This window comes from Lytechinus variegatus, chromosome 5 (genome assembly GCF_018143015.1).
Source record: "Lytechinus variegatus isolate NC3 chromosome 5, Lvar_3.0, whole genome shotgun sequence".
Classification (NCBI taxonomy): domain Eukaryota; kingdom Metazoa; phylum Echinodermata; class Echinoidea; order Temnopleuroida; family Toxopneustidae; genus Lytechinus; species Lytechinus variegatus.
The window spans coordinates 44,279,659-44,298,270 of NC_054744.1; the positions used below are offsets into that span (position 1 = coordinate 44,279,659).

Consider the following 18,612-nt stretch of genomic DNA (forward strand, 5'->3'; position numbering starts at 1 on the left):
AAGGTTCGCACATCAATTTTGCAAAAACTTAAATACACGGAGCTTAGGAACGTGTCAAGTAATTTCCCTTTGTTCTGTATTGTCAATACAATGCTCAAGTATGACCCATTCACAAAAAACTAAAAAGATGTTAACATCCATTTACCTGCCAACCTACGTTTCACCCCTATTCGACTAGCCCAGACAGGAAAATGATCGTTGAGCGGGGGTATAAATGGGCTTTCACAATTGATCTTGCGACCATTTTGTTACAATATTTCACACGATCACAAAAGTCGCATGATTCGTTACCATGAAGAAAAATGTGAAGGAGAAGAAGGAGGAGAAGAAGCAGCAGCGACAGAGAAGAAGAAACAAGAAAGAATATAATAATAATAAGAAGAAGAAGTCCAGCCATTTTCATGTTTTAATTTCTATCATTAGTGAATATCGGCAACTGTTGACATTGAGTCTACTCCTTTTAATTTGTCACCGTGCGCTTTTTTTTTCATTTATTGTGTCGGGGCCTGTTTGTCATTATAAAATAAGCATCTAACCATGATTTTACTTATCACTCTCTAAGGAATACCCATCTTTCGTCTTTAGCGAGCCATGAAGCTGGGCGAGACGTGTCATTTATACAAGTAAGAAATGTCACCTGTCCCTCTGTGACGCCATATTCTCCCCCGTATTTTGACCACCTTTACCGCGTTTCCACTCCCTTTGCCTCCAAAAAGTTCTCCATATTTTGAAGAACTCCCAAGTGACAACCGTGTGAAGATAGACTTACGACAACAGTTATCTAATCTTATCACACTCACGACGTGAAATATCTGCCCACATGCGATTCATCTGCTAAACATGGTCCCAAAGTAGAAACAATATTAATATGAATAATGAATAAATCAACAATTAAAGACAACAAAATAATAAACGGCATTATTTATCATCGCATTTCAGATGTCATGTTCTAGTTCATCATTATCAGCATAAAGAAAAGTTGGAGAAGGAAAGGGAGACCAAGAAAGATGATGGAGACGAGAGGAAGAGATGAAGCGCAAGCTGGGGAGAAAGAGACGACAAAATGGGGAGGAGGAGATTAGGAAGAAAGAAGAAGAAGAATAAGACGGCGATGAAGAAGAAGAAGTAAAAAGAAAAAGAAGACGACGAAGAATAATGATAAGAAGAACAACAACAAAAAGAAAGAACAAGATGAAGAAGAACTGAATGAGAAGGGGAAGGTTCAGAGAGATGTATGACCTTTGCTTGATATGAACTCAGCTTTCAAGGACTACCATATATATTCGCACTGAATTTTCCTAGACCTGAGTAATTATGATTGGAGCATGGGTCCTGTAAACACTGGATTGGAGGTCAATTAAGTAAACGTGGGAGAGAAATTGGACTAGAAATGAACATTGTTTATGATCTAATCTTCAATTTCGTGAAAGTGAAAAGGTTATTTCAATATATCCTCAATTTTACCCAGGGTAATATGTTCCTCTGCAACTTTTCATTTTTCGATGCCCTTTTCTTTTGTTTTATTGATATAGTTTTGTTATTAACACGGTATACATGCACTCTAAAAATTCGAATGTTAAATCAACCTTTGAAAGGTTTGAGGAGTGACAACCTTTTCCAAATGTTAAATCCAACCTTGTATAAAGTTGAATCCAACATCTTAAATGTTGCGTAGAACCACTTAAAGTGGTAAATGCAACATTTAGAAAATGTTGTCACTCCTCCAACCTTTCAAATGTTAAGTTAACATTTCTTGTTTTTAGAGTGTGTATACTGTATATGCTCAACATCATTGTTAGACAAAGACAATAATATTCAGCTAAAATAATGCATACGTCTACAGAATCACCAATTTCATGTGGAATATTCATGTTAGAGTGATTTCTTCGAGCATCATAACTAGCCCTTATCAATTTAAGCAGAGAGTATTATATTCTTTTTATTATTAAATGTTCTGAGTTTATTTCTTTTCCGTGTTAAATGGTCCTTTCAAATTCAAATTTCCCTTTCTGCCCCTAAATAAGGGGTACGTTCATATCTTATATAGATTTAACTTATTTCATTAATACATTGTCAATTTGATGACAAACTCTGTGTGAACATTAAATTTATGTACATTTATATATATATATATATATATATATATATATATATATATATATATATATATATATATATATATATATATATACATCTCTCTGTCTGTCTGTCTCTCTCTGTATATACATTTCTTAATGAGGAGGCGCGATGGCTCAGTCGGTAGAGGAGGATTTCGAATTCCGGTGACCCGGGTTCAATTCCCACTTGGTGCTCTAGTGCCCTTTTGTAAGGCATTAATCCTCACTACCAGGTACCTCGAAGAGAACCTTAAACCGTCGGCCCTCTGGTTGCTTGCATTCATGCTTTCGTAGCAATCAGGTAAAAACTCACCACAATTACATGTACCATTACATAAATACATTTACAGTTGGTTAAGTAAAAAGGGCATTTTACTAAACCAATGGTGATTATTTTATTCCTTAGATGCCGAAGCAGACTTTTTCTACATACTTTTATAAAGTAATTGGCAAATCAGGAGGCATTCCCTACTTCGATGTTACATTTAATCCAGATGTCGTTGAATTCGTTATCATACAAGAGTTGAGTAAGATTCATTGAAAACTAATGCTTATGTAATTACTATAGTACTATGACACAAATCGAATACCTCCCAATTTTCCAAGTTTAACCATAAAAAAATGTATTAATAAATGAGGAATAGGATAACCTATCAAGCAATGCAGAGCATGATTGTGTTCATGGTTTATTTTCTAGTTGAATTTGCGATTTCGAAGTGTATTTTTTATGACTCATTCTTTAGATGTGGTTCGTGGTCCATTTTAACCCCCATCCCCCACATGATATGACAATGATAATGTCTTGTCTTGTTGAAACCATTGTATAATTTCTTTGTTTTGATTTTAATGCACCAACATTTACTTGGTATTGCTTGGGGCTTGAAACGATCTTTTCTTTAATGTTATCCCAACGAATAATAGCTTCAAAGATCTCTGGTCTCATAAAATATTTTTCATCACTTCATCATTTTTATACCCCGGCTAGTTAGATTATATGAATTATGGGCATGTCTTGTTATTCTCTCCTTTTCAAAGTACCTTGAATTCACATCATGAATTTGGTCTTGTAAATTCTCCTTCATTTAAAAGCCACTTCCTCCCATTACACGCCCACCTCAAGGTCAAAACGAACTGCAGTCTAACATTTAAAGTTCACATTTAATATTTCCTCACATATATTGTTCGTTTCATAATCATCGGAATTCATAAGACTGATACGATTGATTATTAGTAATAAGATTATTTTGTTGAAGAATATATTTGTTAGAGACTTAACATATATTTATAAAATTTTCTTTCTACTGTTAACATAGTTAACAGCATTTAGATTACGATAAGTCTCCATCTTTAGATTGTCGAGTAATCTCCTATTATGACCTTGTCATTTCTGTGTCTGCATTAATCAATTTCCGCCATACTTCAGGGCTTTTCTTATATTACATCCAGGGGGTAACTAAATTCTCCCCGAGATCTTATTCGAGGTCTCAATGAGCTCCTTTGCTTGAGGTTGAAAACGTCAATCATATATACTTAGATCTTTATTGCGATGTTAGATTTAATGAATAATATTACCATATATTACATTTATAGGAATTCCACTTAGCAGAATTTTTCAAATGTAAAGCAACAAGTTATTGTTCGTCAACTAGAATATATTTTAATATATCAGTAATCATTTTCCCAATCTAAAGAGCTTATTTTGACTATTACTTCCATTACCCATAAGCCTACCCATATCTTTCCAGTGCCAATTCAAGAAGGACTATCATGCTGATAGCTTAATAATAATATGTTACCAAGGGTAGCCACTTCAGTTCCTATAACTGTTCTCCCAGCGGCCCCTGCTATTATTACCCCGCAAAGCTAGGCTATCTATTCAGGTGCACATAGCTTTTTGGGAATTACTTCTTGCCGGTACCCATTTACCTCACCTGGGTCGAGTGCAGCACTCTGGATGAATTCCTTGCTATGGCTGGGATTTGAACCTACGACCCTCTGTTTCAAATTCCGGAGACTAATCCACTGGGCCATGAACATGAACTTGAACGTTATTTGCAAATTTCTTCCCCTTAAATAAATATATTGTTTGTTTGCGTAGTTTTTAATACTGTGATTTGTACCAATATCCATGAATGTAAGGTAAGATCTCCTTACATCATGACCTGTATGATCAACTAGAATGACGATAAGATTGGCAGGTTTGATATTCTTCTTTCACCTAAGTTAAAATATTATACATACATGTAGAAGAGGATCATTGGCCATAGCGCCACATTCACGCTGAATAATTCAAAATAGCAATTTTTCGTACTATATGATTTAGAAAAACATGTTGAAACATTATAAAAAGGAAGGTAGATGATAAAAGCATTTCCACGCACAAGTGAAGTACATTACATGATATAGAACAGATTGGGTTTCTCACAATGCTCATCCTTGTTTATTTTTCGTACTATAGGCACAAAATAGATCCCATTATCTGATTGAGGTTTTCACTGTCAGTGCAAATTTACATTTTCCTGAACGATGATCAAATACCATTAAGAAATTCCTCTCCCGTGAAATGGTATCACGATCACTATCTTATCTTTTTCCTTCTCTTATGCAAAAAACTGCTTTTAGAGTAAGCATCGGTTATGGGATTTAATGCGTGAAATTATTTCCTGAAAATTCTATTTACTTAAAACAAAAGTACGACCCTCCCAGGCCAATAGAGCAAATATCCCTGCGTTCACCAAGGCGATATTATCCCTAAACCTCACTAAATGTTCTTGACATTCTTGCATGGTAATCATAAGACGTTTTATAGTTAATTATCTAGCAAATATTATTTCCACCATGTCAGGGGCCCGTCTTACAAAGAGTTGCGATTGATCCGATCAATCGCAACTATGGAAACCCAGCAAAGTCAACATATAAAATGCATGTTTGTTCAAAAGTTTTTTTAGATATGAATGTCTAACCATAAATTCACTAATTTCTTGACAATTTGGTGTGTTCTCCTTTACTTACAAAGGACATTTTTCATATTTCCCTGTAGAAAAAATTATGATACTGATCGATTTCAATAGAGTTACGATTGATTGGATCAATGGTAACTCTTTGTAGGACGGTGCCCTGATGTCATATTAGACACAATTTCGTGCCTAAAATCATAATAAATTCCAATGTAGACTGAGTAGGTTCGTAGACGTGTATTAAAATAATTGCACATGCATGGATAAATATGTGTTGATTTTACAAAATCAACAAGATTAGAGTGAAAATTTGACTCGTATGTCGTGTTGACTTTTTTCAAAGTAATTTCAAGCATCATCTTACCCTTTTATTTTTTTTAAATCCTAACCGTTAAACTAAATTTAACAACTAAGGGGCAATGGTTAGGAACAACTACAATAAGATTTTATGTTAAATTTTATTAGTCGTGTCCTGTATTCTGTGTCATTTCATTTTGTAGAAGCCCAAACGAGCGTAAATACTCCCACGGCGCTGCTAAATGCCCAGTTATTATCCAAAACATAGTCAGTTTTGGGCTTCTCCTCCCTGGTAACATTGTTATAACGGCCATGGGGACATGCTTGCTTCCTTTCTGTGCATAAACAACCGCCTTCATGTACTACTACAGATCTCATTACTTCTGCCTTAAAAGTGTGTGCTCACCTGTTGAACTGGTTAAAGAAATAGACGGTTCGTTGAGTGATAGTCGCTGGGGGTCCCACAAGGGTGTCCCATGTCACCAATAACACTTGTACTTGGTAATTAGATCCACTTCAATGGGGGAAGCAACACGACTATCATCGAACTTAAGATACCTCTCACCTAGATTCTTTACAGTAATTTATTTGTAACCATAGCATGCTTGTCCCCTGTGTTTTCTGGATGACCATTGACATGATTGAAACAAGGAAGGGCACAGGAGGAGGAGGAAGGAGAATGTGGTTCCTGTTTAAAGGTTTAAAGATCTCAACATTCTTGTCTTCATTGACAGGTTCATGCAGTGTTAATGGAGCTGCATATTAACTCATCCGTTTTAATACATGTTCGTACAATATAAAGAAATATTTGCATGTACATGAACAATCTAAACATCAAAAACATTATCTAAGTTGCAGATTAATAAATCATCATAAGTCATCCTATAGCACACCATGTCCTCTTTGCAGTGATATAAGCATCAAAGCTGTATATGATTGTTTATTATTTCTATTATTACTTTTCTTCACTTTTGTCTTTTAATTATGAAAATGCCATCATATCCTCATCAGTACACCTAGACACTTCGTAAAAAGTTTAGTATAACAATTGATCACGAAGCTCCATTCCAGATCTAACTAACCGATGTTATAATGTGTTCCGGTTTTGATTGGGATAGAAAAATCTATCTATATGATTATGAATATCGGGCTTTGATTTCATATTCGTTCGTTTCGTTTTATCAATCAAATGGTTTTTCCAATATATTCAAAAGCTTTTTTAAGCTTATGCTTTGCTCATTCGGGGTTTCAGGGACTTATTCTCGTAAATAGTATTTTGACATCAATTCGTAGACATAAAATTTTACTACAAAAGCTTCTCCATCGGACTTGTGATATTATGATTGTTAGATATTTTCAACAATACTTCAATGTGTATTTGATGTACTTGAATAATGTCACTATTTCAGTACAAGATTAGCTTGTCTGCATAAGCGGTTATTGTTTTATTTCAATATGCTATTATTTTATTGCATGATATCGATTTACATTACAGCTTACATATAATACGCTCACAAGGCAGGTTGCTTCCTCCCTCCGTTTACGGGCTTTTACTCAAAACCTGTAGACAGTTAAAATGACATCTGCGGAGGTTCATTGGCTGTCTTCTTTTCATCCACACCTCATATTTTCAGGTCTTTCTTTTAAAAGCATCTTCAGTTTAACCCCTATTTGGGCAGCATTAAGTCATGTAAAAGGAGAGATGAACTAAGAAGTGAAGATGACTTTTACATGTAGTCAGAAAGAGAGAGCAAGGCAATAAACTAGACAAATTCGCGTGTCCTGCCTTAACACAAATCAAATTTTCAGGCTTTCATCAAATATAAATTGAGTCTATGAGGGAGTGGTTTGCTGAAGTGGAAAATACAAAATATCAAACCTGTCAGATGAAACGTAGCGTATAAAGCAAAATCAAAGACATAACAGACCTTATTTTTATTGAGTTGCCGCCAACGTTCATGTCCCATTGGCAAAAAGGTGAGTTATGAATTGATCTCGTTTTTTCGGCATTATTTCAGCAGAGATTTTTGACGCGCGTGCCTATTTGATTTCCCACTTGTGACAGAACTCTGCTTTATTCTCACGCAGACGATGTAAATGTAATTAAACTTCCCAACGGAGTAACTGTGCAGGTAATTGTAGGAGACTCTACCATTGAATTGTAGGTCATACCAGGTTGTATGTTATCATTTTGTGAGGTACCGAAGACACAAAATCGCCAAATTCAAATGGAACATACTTGACACAGTTTTGTCACGTTTCTACTTCATTGCCTACCTATCCTGATTTAGGGGAGTCTATGACGAATAATCAGAGGACTTGTAAAGGTGAATGGTGTAAAGGAGACCTCTTGGCATCATGTAATGAATTTGAGAGGATATGGTTGCTCAGAGGGTGAAGGACTTAATATATCGTTCTTATTTACACCCTCTGTATGATGAGCAAGTCGATTTATTTTCAATTGATCCAATGCCGATTCGTCCAAATACCAACTCGTCCACCGTCATTCGATCTACCATCAATTCGTCCACTATCCACATGCTGTTTAATTTGCCATTTCGTCCACTCATAAGTTCGTCTCATAAACGAAATGTTGATTGGCGGAATGGCATTAGACTAAAAGAAGGTAGACCATATGATCAGTGGACGAGTAAGTAATAGACGAGATGGCAATTTACTGTTAGATTCTGATGGTTTAAGATGGCATGCAAATCGATGAGGAGTCACGCATGATAATGTCTGTAAGATGCAATAATGATAACATGATAATAATCGTTGCAAAGATGTTATTATACACTTTATAATGTGTCACAATATGTTCCTCCGCATACCCATTAGAATACTTAAATTCAGATCATTGTGATTTTGCTTATGTTTCAAACATGTCAAAATAATTCCTAGTCTAAGCATAAGCATCAGAACCCTTTTAGACACATATAGACATGTATGACGTACTATAGAATGGCCATGATGCTTTGGATGTCTTGCATGTGTGTAAGATATTTCCTTTTGTCGTTCAAGTCATGTGCAGTGATGTTGATATAAACCTAAAAGAGAAGACCTTAAATCCTTTCTTAAATAAATAATGAAATGCTGACCGAAGACGTGATAAAACTTGAGCCGCCTGAAATCCGTTGAACAAGCACTTGCATTAGTTTGGTGCAGGAAATGAGGGGGGAAATAATTTACATTGGCTATTCTAACGATTGTTCGATTTCTCTTATTTTCCTAACATCCATAAAAAGTAGTCTTTAATTGATTTTTTTTTCTTAGCACAATATTGTTTATTGGTTCCTGGGGGTTGCCCCTTGGAAAATGAAAATTTGTGAGGACCATCTTGTACTTCATAACTCGTCTTATTCTTTTACTTGCTTGCCCCACTCCCACTCTCTTTAATGACCATGCCCTCCCCCTTCTGTTGGATTTCCTCATTTATTTTTCATTTCTCTCTTTCCTAGTCAGATTTTGTGATCTCTTGAAGGTTTCTTTTTATGAAAAAGGGCCTGATTCAAAAGTGAACCCCACAAAAGAATTGTCTGGGCTTAAATAGATAAAGCATGTTTTATACAATATGAATCTCTCAAACAAAAGGGTAATCATCTTTATTGAATTGTTCGCTGTGTGAAGCATGACAGTATCAAGAGGTCCCGAGTTTGGACCCAAACTGGCAAATCAATAAATGTAAATATAATAATAGACATAAAGATCTTTGACCCGGCAATTGCTATACCGAACGATTATATGTGTTATTACAAAAGTTTTAATTTGCAAACCTTACCATCTTTGTTAAGATTTTTCTTAGGATATGAAATTGAGCAGACTGAACTGGCTTTTATATCCTCGAAAAATGCATTCATATTTTTAAGCGTCTCAAAAGATCATAATTTCAATATCACTTCTCGTGATTCATATTTTATGCCTGTTTCTTACATATTATTAGGCATAAAACGGTTGCAAGCTAAATGACAATAAAAAATTGTTGTGTATATCTATATCTATATTTTCTTTACCCAGCATGTATACGTAACACAGAATTTGTACTCTTAACCCTGAACTAATATAATTTTTGGGGCTAAGCCGTAGATTCGCAAAAAATAAAATATTTTTGCCATACACAGCAAACACTGTGGTGTTAACCGGTGTACATAGAGGACCACGCCAGTTATTTTACACCAGTGTTAAATGGGTGGTGTTATTTTTACAACACCTTTTGTTGTTACATTTACGCTCTTTGGTGTTATGTTTAATCTCTAGGGTGTAATTTTAACACCTCAGGGTGTGGTCCTCTATAAACACCAATTGGTGTCAGTTTTAACATCGCAGTTTTTACAGTGTAGCATGGTCAAATGGATCAAGGTAATGGACCAACCGTCTTTGTGCTAAGTGTATACATTGGTCTAAATTGATGGTGTTTTAAAGCAGTATAAATAAGTATTGGATTACTATTTTCACCTCAAATGGTAGCTAGACGAATGAAAGAAGTAAGTTGAATCTCAGATTCAATTAACTAGCAAATGATAGTTTTAGGGTGATGGAAATAAAGATTAACATTATATACAGAAAACTAATAGAACGCTTTTAGTTCACACTAGTGTATGACAATTACTTTTTACTTTTGAACATAAGATTCAGACATGGGCCCTGTAAAGCAAGAGTAATGGTCAAGCAACAAAAAAATCTAGTGACCAATTAAGGTCATTCTTGGGTGGGCATCTGATTTGAATGATTGACCAGTAGTAACCATTAAAATGCGTTGCTTGAGACCTGCGCGCGATGATGAGTCTTTGCATAAAAGGTGTCTGGATGTAAGCTCGATATATCGACATTATTTTATCGTTGAATAGCTTGTTCTCTGGTCGCGTGCGAAATGGTTTGATTGATATCGATTCAAGGGGTTGTTCGTGGTTATGATTACCATTTGGAACAAATACTGTGCGAATACGTGAAGACCTATATTTGTAATCACTCTCTCTTGAGCCATCTCTTTCGGTATACGGACTTCCTTGATATTAGGATCGAATTAAAACCATGATAACCGTGATACCGCTTGGCTTCAGCAGCTTCAGTCCAAAGTCGGTACTCGTTGCAAGTGTACCTTACTTTTATTACCCCTCTCTCCTTCTGCCTCCCCCTCTCTCCCTATCTATCAATTTATCTATTTATCTATTTATCTATCATCTATTTATATGTATCCATCTATCTGTCCCATATTCATGCAAGCATACACACACTCTCAGACATATTCGCTTCTAAGTCCTAAAAGCAAAGGGTTTTGAAATCTACGAAATATGTTGAACATATCTTTCATTATGATATTTTTTTCATTGTTTAATTACAGCATTCCATCTGATACAAACATATTTTAGGGGTAATTCCCCTCTCAGCCAATTAAGCCTGATGGTTAGTTCTCGTGGCATTCCATTGTGGCACTCCGCTCGTGATAAGCTGCTGCACTGCGTACGCTGTGAATCGTTGGATAGCAATCATGATCATCACTTTATTAGACAGCTAGATAATTTTAAGCAAAGGAATTTCAACAATAATTTCATAATTATGTAACCAAAACGAAATATTCCACATATAAATTAAATGAATAAATTGAATTTATGGGGACCTCATCATTGGTATCTGGCACTAGTTTGTAAAAAAAAATAATATAATATATATATATATATATGTATATATATATGTATGTATACTTTGCTTGATGAAAGTTTGAAGGGGAAATAAGGTTAATCAAAAAAAATATATTACCGGTACACTGGAATTACACTGAATAACTTGAAGTAATGATTCCATGATACTTGTTGATTCACTCTATATGTATATTATGTATTCTACTTTTACTTTAATATATTTTAAATACATTGAATGGCTATAATGTTGAGTTATTTGTTAAACTGGAGGGCGCCTTTTGAAAGCAGTTTTGCTTAACTGAGCAAATCTACCCTGCAATATAGAATAAAGAAAACAAATAAATAAATAAAATGAGTAAATAAATGAATAAATAAATAGGTAAATAAATAAATAAATAGATAATTCAATAAATAAATAAAAGTTCGGGACAGAGCTCTTTATATGCCATCATGCAATGTACTTAACTGTAACATTCGAAGTCCCTGTAGTTGCACACTGCATGGATACCGGACAAGATCTTTGAAACCAGAGTTCAAGATCCTCGCTGTGGTTACTTGTAGTATTCGATATTCACTTAATTTCTTTTTTTTCTTTCTTTTGTTGATACCTTCTTCAGGTTACCGTCCAAGCTACCTGTGTTACCCTTACTGCTATGTCTGTTGATCGATACATATTAATCGTTCATGCAGTCAAATCACGTACTACGAGAACTACTAACAAGGCTGTGTTTATCAACGTTTCCATATGGCTCGGTGAGTATCTTAGTATAACGTTTGAAAATATATTACACTTTCAAGTGAAATTTTCTTCGAGGTTGTTTCAAAGAATATAATTACAACATAAGCAATAGAAATATAGCGTAATTAAAGGCCAGACGAATATCAAACATAAAGAGGTAATTATCATGTGCCATCATATTTCATATATAATATTCGACAAATAGCCAACAAAGGGATGGATATGAATTACTTTATTTTGTGCGATGCGAGGTATTTTTTTTGAAAATTTCATCAAAATCAGATAACAAATAACAAAGTTATTGAATTTTAGAGATTTGCTTTATTCCGTGTCTTCATGAATATTCATTACGTGGGCTGATGATGTCACATCCCCACTTTACTTTTTGTCTCACGTTATTGTATGAAATCATAATTGTTTCAATTTTTCAGAAATGTGTAAATGTTGTGTCTCCATTGTGAGTAAATAAGTTGCATCAAAAATATATATTGCACCTAATCACTTGTCTCTTCAATTGCTGTAGTTCTTGGTAGAAAATGATTGAATAAACCTAATTTCATATAACAAAATACAAAAGAGCAAGTGGGGATATAGTAAATTGCCGAAAATTTGTTAACAGATTATAAGTGGGGGTATGATATGATATGATCTGATCAGCACACCTAATGAATATTCATAAAGACATGCATATACCTGTTTCACCGGAATGATACAAATCTTTAGAATTCATTAACCATGATAACTTTGTTATTTGTAATCCGATTTTGATTAAATTTTCAGCATTTTGCTCTGTAAATTTGACTCTATTTATTGAGATACAAATATCTTCTGCCCGGAGCGTCCCTTTAATTGAGCTAATGTACTTACTTTTCCAATTATGGGGATACAAAACATTACTATAACTTGAGCGCCAAATATTCCAGATTCCGTCAAAATATTGCTATAATGGCACCGTAAAACCTCATATAAGATTTAGACATGAAATATTATGCATAAGGTCGAGGAGATTTCGCCACAGGTTTAACCAAGAACAAGGCTATGAATGGGAAGGTAGAGTGAAGAAAAGATGTAGAGAAGTAAAAATGAAATAAATTAAGAGGGGAATGAAAGGTGAGAAAGAAAATATAATATCCACCAACACATCCAACACGCCATCACTCCGACGCACATAAGCATACTACATGTCATTTATTCATACACTAATGTGTATGTTTTTGTAACATGAATGTTGCTTATTTCAAAACTTTGAGGATAGCTTCATGTATATATATAAATAGACGAAAGTAGGAGGAGGAACTCAAAATGAAAGCATTTGTCTTTCAAAATTCTTTTGATTTTGCAATTTTCCTTCACTCTATCGAGTGTTACGATACCACAAGGGAAGTGTTTATTAAGGGTACATAAATGCAGATCCTCGAGCAAGCACACACTGCGTCATAAAAAATAACATCTAGTCTTCAGGAACAGGTGAATAGTTTTCTTATTCCACCCGTTCAGTCTTCCGTTCTACCCTTCCTTAAATCGCAAGGATATCGTAATCAGGAGCGCGATGATAACTGCAATAGACTATAGTCTATAATTTCTTGGTTCCATGATTTAAAATGTGACATCCCGTCATGTAAGAGGAATAATTGGCAGGATGCCATTATGTTAAAAGACTAGATTGTTCTCGTATTCCATCGAGATTTTAATTGTAAATGATGCAAACCCTCGATAATGCCTCACTCACTGTTCAAGTACCTATATCACGAGTCAAAACACGGTGAAATATGGAGACGAGAACCCTGAAGCCTCAAATCATTACCTTACAACTCGACAGACGTTTCAGACGCCATGAATGATTTATGCAATTACACTCTAACTTAAGCAATCGCGCCGAAATTATTTTGCATAATGGCCAAGATTATGCTGCTATTGGCAATTTATAGCTTTGAAAACGTTATTTCTTTTTATATAAAAAATGCATCAAAATTTGCTTTCTCAAAGTCAAATACGGGATTCTTACGCACAAGAAATCTTGCACTCCCGAACAAACACACACATTTTCAAATTGAATATGCCGTAATGTTCAGATAATGACACGAAATTTTATCAAGGGAATATATTATTATATATCAAGCGAATAAAAAAGACATTGAAAATTGTCAATAGCATTATGAAAGAACGCACTCTTCCAAACCGTTTGGTATGATTCTGGTGTATTTTTAACTAAAATAATATGTATAATTGAAGAATAACATCATTCAATTTCTTTATAATTTCAAAGTTGCTCTTGTGAAATGAGTCGATTTGTCATTCTATTCTTTTTGAGATTGCGTTCGTTAAACTTTGTCTACAACTAGATATAAATCTACAAGAAATTGCTAGACTTCTATTCACCCTTCCTGCTGTCAGCGATTAGAGCAACCACCTGGAAGTATAATACTCATGAGAAAGCATTTAACAAAACATTCGATTAATAATGGAAGAATAACATCGTCTGTCGTTTGGATTAAAGATAATGTCCCATGAGTGCGTGTACTCGTGGTAGGTGAGAAAAACAAAGGGAACACATATTTTTTACCCAGCTGATGTTACTAAATGCCTAAAGTCAGTGCGCTAGGCCTAAATCGATGATTACTCAATGATAGCGTAAAAACAATATGTTAATCAACGGGGTTTTATATTTTTACATTGATCGAACACGTAATGTGCTTTTCCTATATCTATTTGTTTTGTCGATGCATGAAAGAAGAACTCCTCGTCGTAAACAGTACTCAAGAATGAAGAAAGTGTCTTTGTAACGAAAACCGTTCCGCCCCCCCCCCCCCCCTCTCTGTCTCTCTTTCTTTTTTTCGTGCATTTCTTGTTTTTAGTCGTTTATTCTTATACAGGAATAATAAATGCCCTTTAACTAATTTATAATTTTTTCTCCACTCTGGAACATGGAGATACGATACAAGCAGGGTCGTTTTGTAATATCTTAAAATGATATAAGGAATCCATTCTTAAACCATGTAAACAATGGCGATGTATACAGTTGAAGGACCTCTTTATGTTTAACTGTTTGGGATTTGATAACGGTCAAGTTTGTAAAAAGAAGAAGGTTTGTCTTTAATTTGGACTAGAACTTGACGCCTATGATTCCTAGTACACCATGTAATGAAATACCATGGGGATTCACTTAAATACCACTCACATGTAATTTGACCATGATGATTTACAGATACACCCTATACATGAACAAAGGGTGCAGATTTACTGCCATTGGAATGGCTTGGAATCTCACATTCTTAACGATATCTTAATACTATCTTTCAAATGACTGCTTCACAGAATGATAATAATAACATCGTCCAATGCTATGAATTTTTTAATAGTGAATGTTTAGTTTAGTTTAGTTTATTTTACTCCAACGATGTGGTAGGACGAAGCCTGTTCATCGATCAAAGTAGAAATGTCTATTGCTGCTCTCCTTCAGACAAAATTAGATGAGCTACTTATGTTGGCATGGAGGGGTGGCAGGGGTATCGTAGACAGTGAAAAATTCCATGGAAACACACAAGAAACGAAAATTACTCAAAGTCATAGGCAATCTTCTCCCAATGCTTATCCAGTCTATTCTTAAAAGCAATCACTAAACAAGCAGTAACTACATCTTCTGGGAGACTGTTCCACACATCTATCACTCGGTTAGCAAAAAAATTTACGCACATTAAGACGCGAATATCTTTTCTCTTTTCTCTCTATGTTTCAATAATGATTAGTGTATATCCATTTAAGCCGATAACATTTTTTCTTACTTCATAGTATTTACAACCATTATCCACCAGGGGGTAACTTTCAAGTAATAATATCAGATGGTTGTTTGTCTCAAATCCTTGATTTGTCATATTTTTGTAATGTATCGTCCGATTTCATACATTTCCCTCATGGCATATTTTTCTTACCCCTGAGATAGAGAGAAATTCGATTATCCCTGCATATCCTGGGGGCGAGATATACATATATAAATTACTCGCTCTTCTCCGAATGTACTTCGTTCAACTCTTATTGTGGCTATTTTGTAATATTTTAAACTTTTCCATTCTTCGTAAGCCTATTGTAATCATGTACAACATACACACACGCACACACACATCATCACACATGTAGTTTATATATTTATATAGTTTCGCGTGTTTTATTTGTTCTTAAAAAAACGTAAACAAGGTAAATCTATTATTACACAAGTGGATACCAGATCTTACGGATAGCATTAATGCAATAAGAAAAAGTAAAAAATGGTTGTTAAGTACGTCCGATTATTCATCGCTGAAATAGGTGGCAGTAGCAATAAACAAATATATATACACATTTCAATGTAGCTAAGAGACTATATTATGTTTCTTTTGCCATGTTTATCTTGTGTATAGACTTAAAGGGTTGGAATGAAACAACAAGCTTTCGAAGTAGTGCAGTCTCAGTATGGAGCTGTTAAACGTTTCCTTTCTTTCTTTGTTCAAATGTAGAATAACACGTTTTTATCATTTCCCTTTGTTCTTTCAGTTTCGTTCCTCGTCCACCTTCCTGTTGCGATATACCAAACGTACAAAGTCGAGGCCAACGTGTGCATCATGCCCATGGGTCCTGACAACGCCAACGAGAAGTACTACTATCTCTTTTCCTTCATCTCCATGTACCTGCTACCGCTCATCATAATCCTGGTCTGCTACGCTAACATCCTTCTCATGGTATGGAGGAAGTCCAGCGCTGGAACGGAGAGTGCAGCGGCTCACGAGAGATCCATACGACAGAAGCGCAAGATAACCCGTATGGTTTTCATCGTCGTACTGCTCTTTGCAGTCTGCTGGTTGCCCATACAATGTATTTTGCTTTGGAACAACTTTCACTCCAAACTCGCCCAGTCCATGAATCCCATAACCTTGGGCAGTCTGCACTTCTTCTCACTCTGTCTCAGCTACGCAAATTCATGCGTAAATCCATTTATATATGCGTTTACCACGGCAAGTTTCAAGAAACACTTCAAGCGGGTATTTGCATTCTGTGTGGAGCCAGAGGAGAGTACAGACGAGAAGCCGACCGGAAACTCCGGCTATAGAAAAGCAGGCAAGTACCTTAATGAGTACTCATCTGTCAACACCTGTGATACTAAATTGTGAGCTATTAAAAAAATCCCCGAAAAATCCTATTTCTGGAGAGAGAAATAATGACAGAACATAAGTAGATGGATCTCGAATGGACAAAACCAGTAGGTGCGTTTATCAGTATCAGACCTGGTCGACGTGTAGGCATAGATCAAACACTGTGATGGGGATAGGGTAAGAACGAAGAACAGAAAGGGTATTCTGCTTTTTGACAAGGTCACTGAATGTTAGAATCTCAATGCTCGTACTGAGACATGAATTGAGCTGGAAGAGTATGGCCGAACACCAGAGGTCGAGGAGAATGACTGATGATGAAAATATAGGATTGGAAGAATGTAAGACGATTGAATCTATTGAGGAAAAGCCAAATAGTAAGACTGCGTGAAGAAACTAAGACTACAATAGAGCTAAACGACGTCTCAATGCTCTTATCTATTTCAGATCAAACTTCAATCAAACGAACGATGCTGGCAAGTCAAGCGAGGACAGTAGGCAATTAACGTGGTAAATTCTAGTTCATAGTACAACCTGAAGTAAGAGTTATTAGGACTATGCCTTGAGATGACTTACAGGATGATTCCAAGGGTTTGGCTACGCGTCTTACACTCCACTACCAGGGTCCAGATTCCGTTCTAACAGCTTAACTGTTAACATGGTTAAACAAGACATTTAAGAAAATGTGTGATGAAAGCTATGACGTATGAAAGCATTGTGCCATGATCGTTCCGATTCCGTTTCCTCCTAACTTACTGTTGGGCGATTAACTTACCTAATCTTTTTAAGGGGGAACGCTACGTTATTTGTGTACTGGTGATTCAAGAGATGAGAATATGCATCGGAACAATGCAGATGAAGATATCCCCCGATATTACGCGCCATTATTGCAGTCGTTGTGTTAGAAAACTGGGAAAATAACATTGTGAGAAATGTATAATTTTTCCCTAGGGAATAGATTTTCTGCTTTGCGTCACGTTGTCTGTTCTCTATTTACTTCCCTGTGGCGGAGACGGTTGTCTCAAACAACAGACTGGACAACAAAGGCGGAATCAGACAGAGAAACAGCTCCTCTGTCCATCTTACTTGGAGCAATAACTTATCTTAGCTCATCAGTAGGATCGTTACCGGATTGGCTAATGGATTGACAAACTAGCAAGATTGCTGGTAGTGATAACCTACAAAGCCTGGATCGCCGATTGTCCGCTCGTTCCATGATACCATCCTAATTTTATAGTGGCATCGCAGCACTAGTGGTGGAATCCGATGACGCTTCCGCAACCGCCCGAACGAACGTTTCATCTTCAAATTACCCATATCCCCCAACGGGTGCTCGGCTATTCGGATGAAATGTCACCGTTAAAGTGATCTTGAAAAATGACGCGGGCATTCTATGTCTGTTCCGATGTTTATCGCACTTTAGTTTGGGTTTCTCTTACTTTTTATGTTGCTAGCATTGAATGACAATTTCTCTGTAGGTGCCAGTAAAATGATGCTGAAATAAAAATAAAAACATCTCAGAAAAAGAATCTCAGAGAAGTCCGTTCCTGCCCATTTTGTTTACCAATGTTCCAAGTACATATATTCTAAACTGATTAGAATGCCATGATTACCCCGTATGCAAAGGTACTCAAACTTTAGTTATTCTTCATAACTTTACAGTTTATTGTTTAAAGTTTTCAAGAGTTGCATTCTTATAAATAACTTTCATAACTAAAACATAGATAACCATTTTGAGGTTTATAG

The 18,612-nt window shown here is 35.6% G+C and overlaps 1 protein-coding gene across 1 annotated transcript in view; it reads left to right on the forward strand.

The window, feature by feature from the left end:
- The window catches only part of LOC121415473 (G-protein coupled receptor 54-like), a 31,010-nt gene extending 12,651 nt beyond the window's left edge, over window positions 1-18,359 (forward strand). The window contains exons 2-3 of the mRNA XM_041608675.1: window positions 11,625-11,760; window positions 16,274-18,359. Of these exons, the coding sequence (XP_041464609.1) occupies window positions 11,625-11,760; window positions 16,274-16,887 (750 nt within the window). The 3' untranslated portion in view covers window positions 16,888-18,359. The remainder of the gene's footprint in view (window positions 1-11,624; window positions 11,761-16,273) is intronic.
- The last annotated feature ends 253 nt before the right edge of the window (window positions 18,360-18,612 follow it).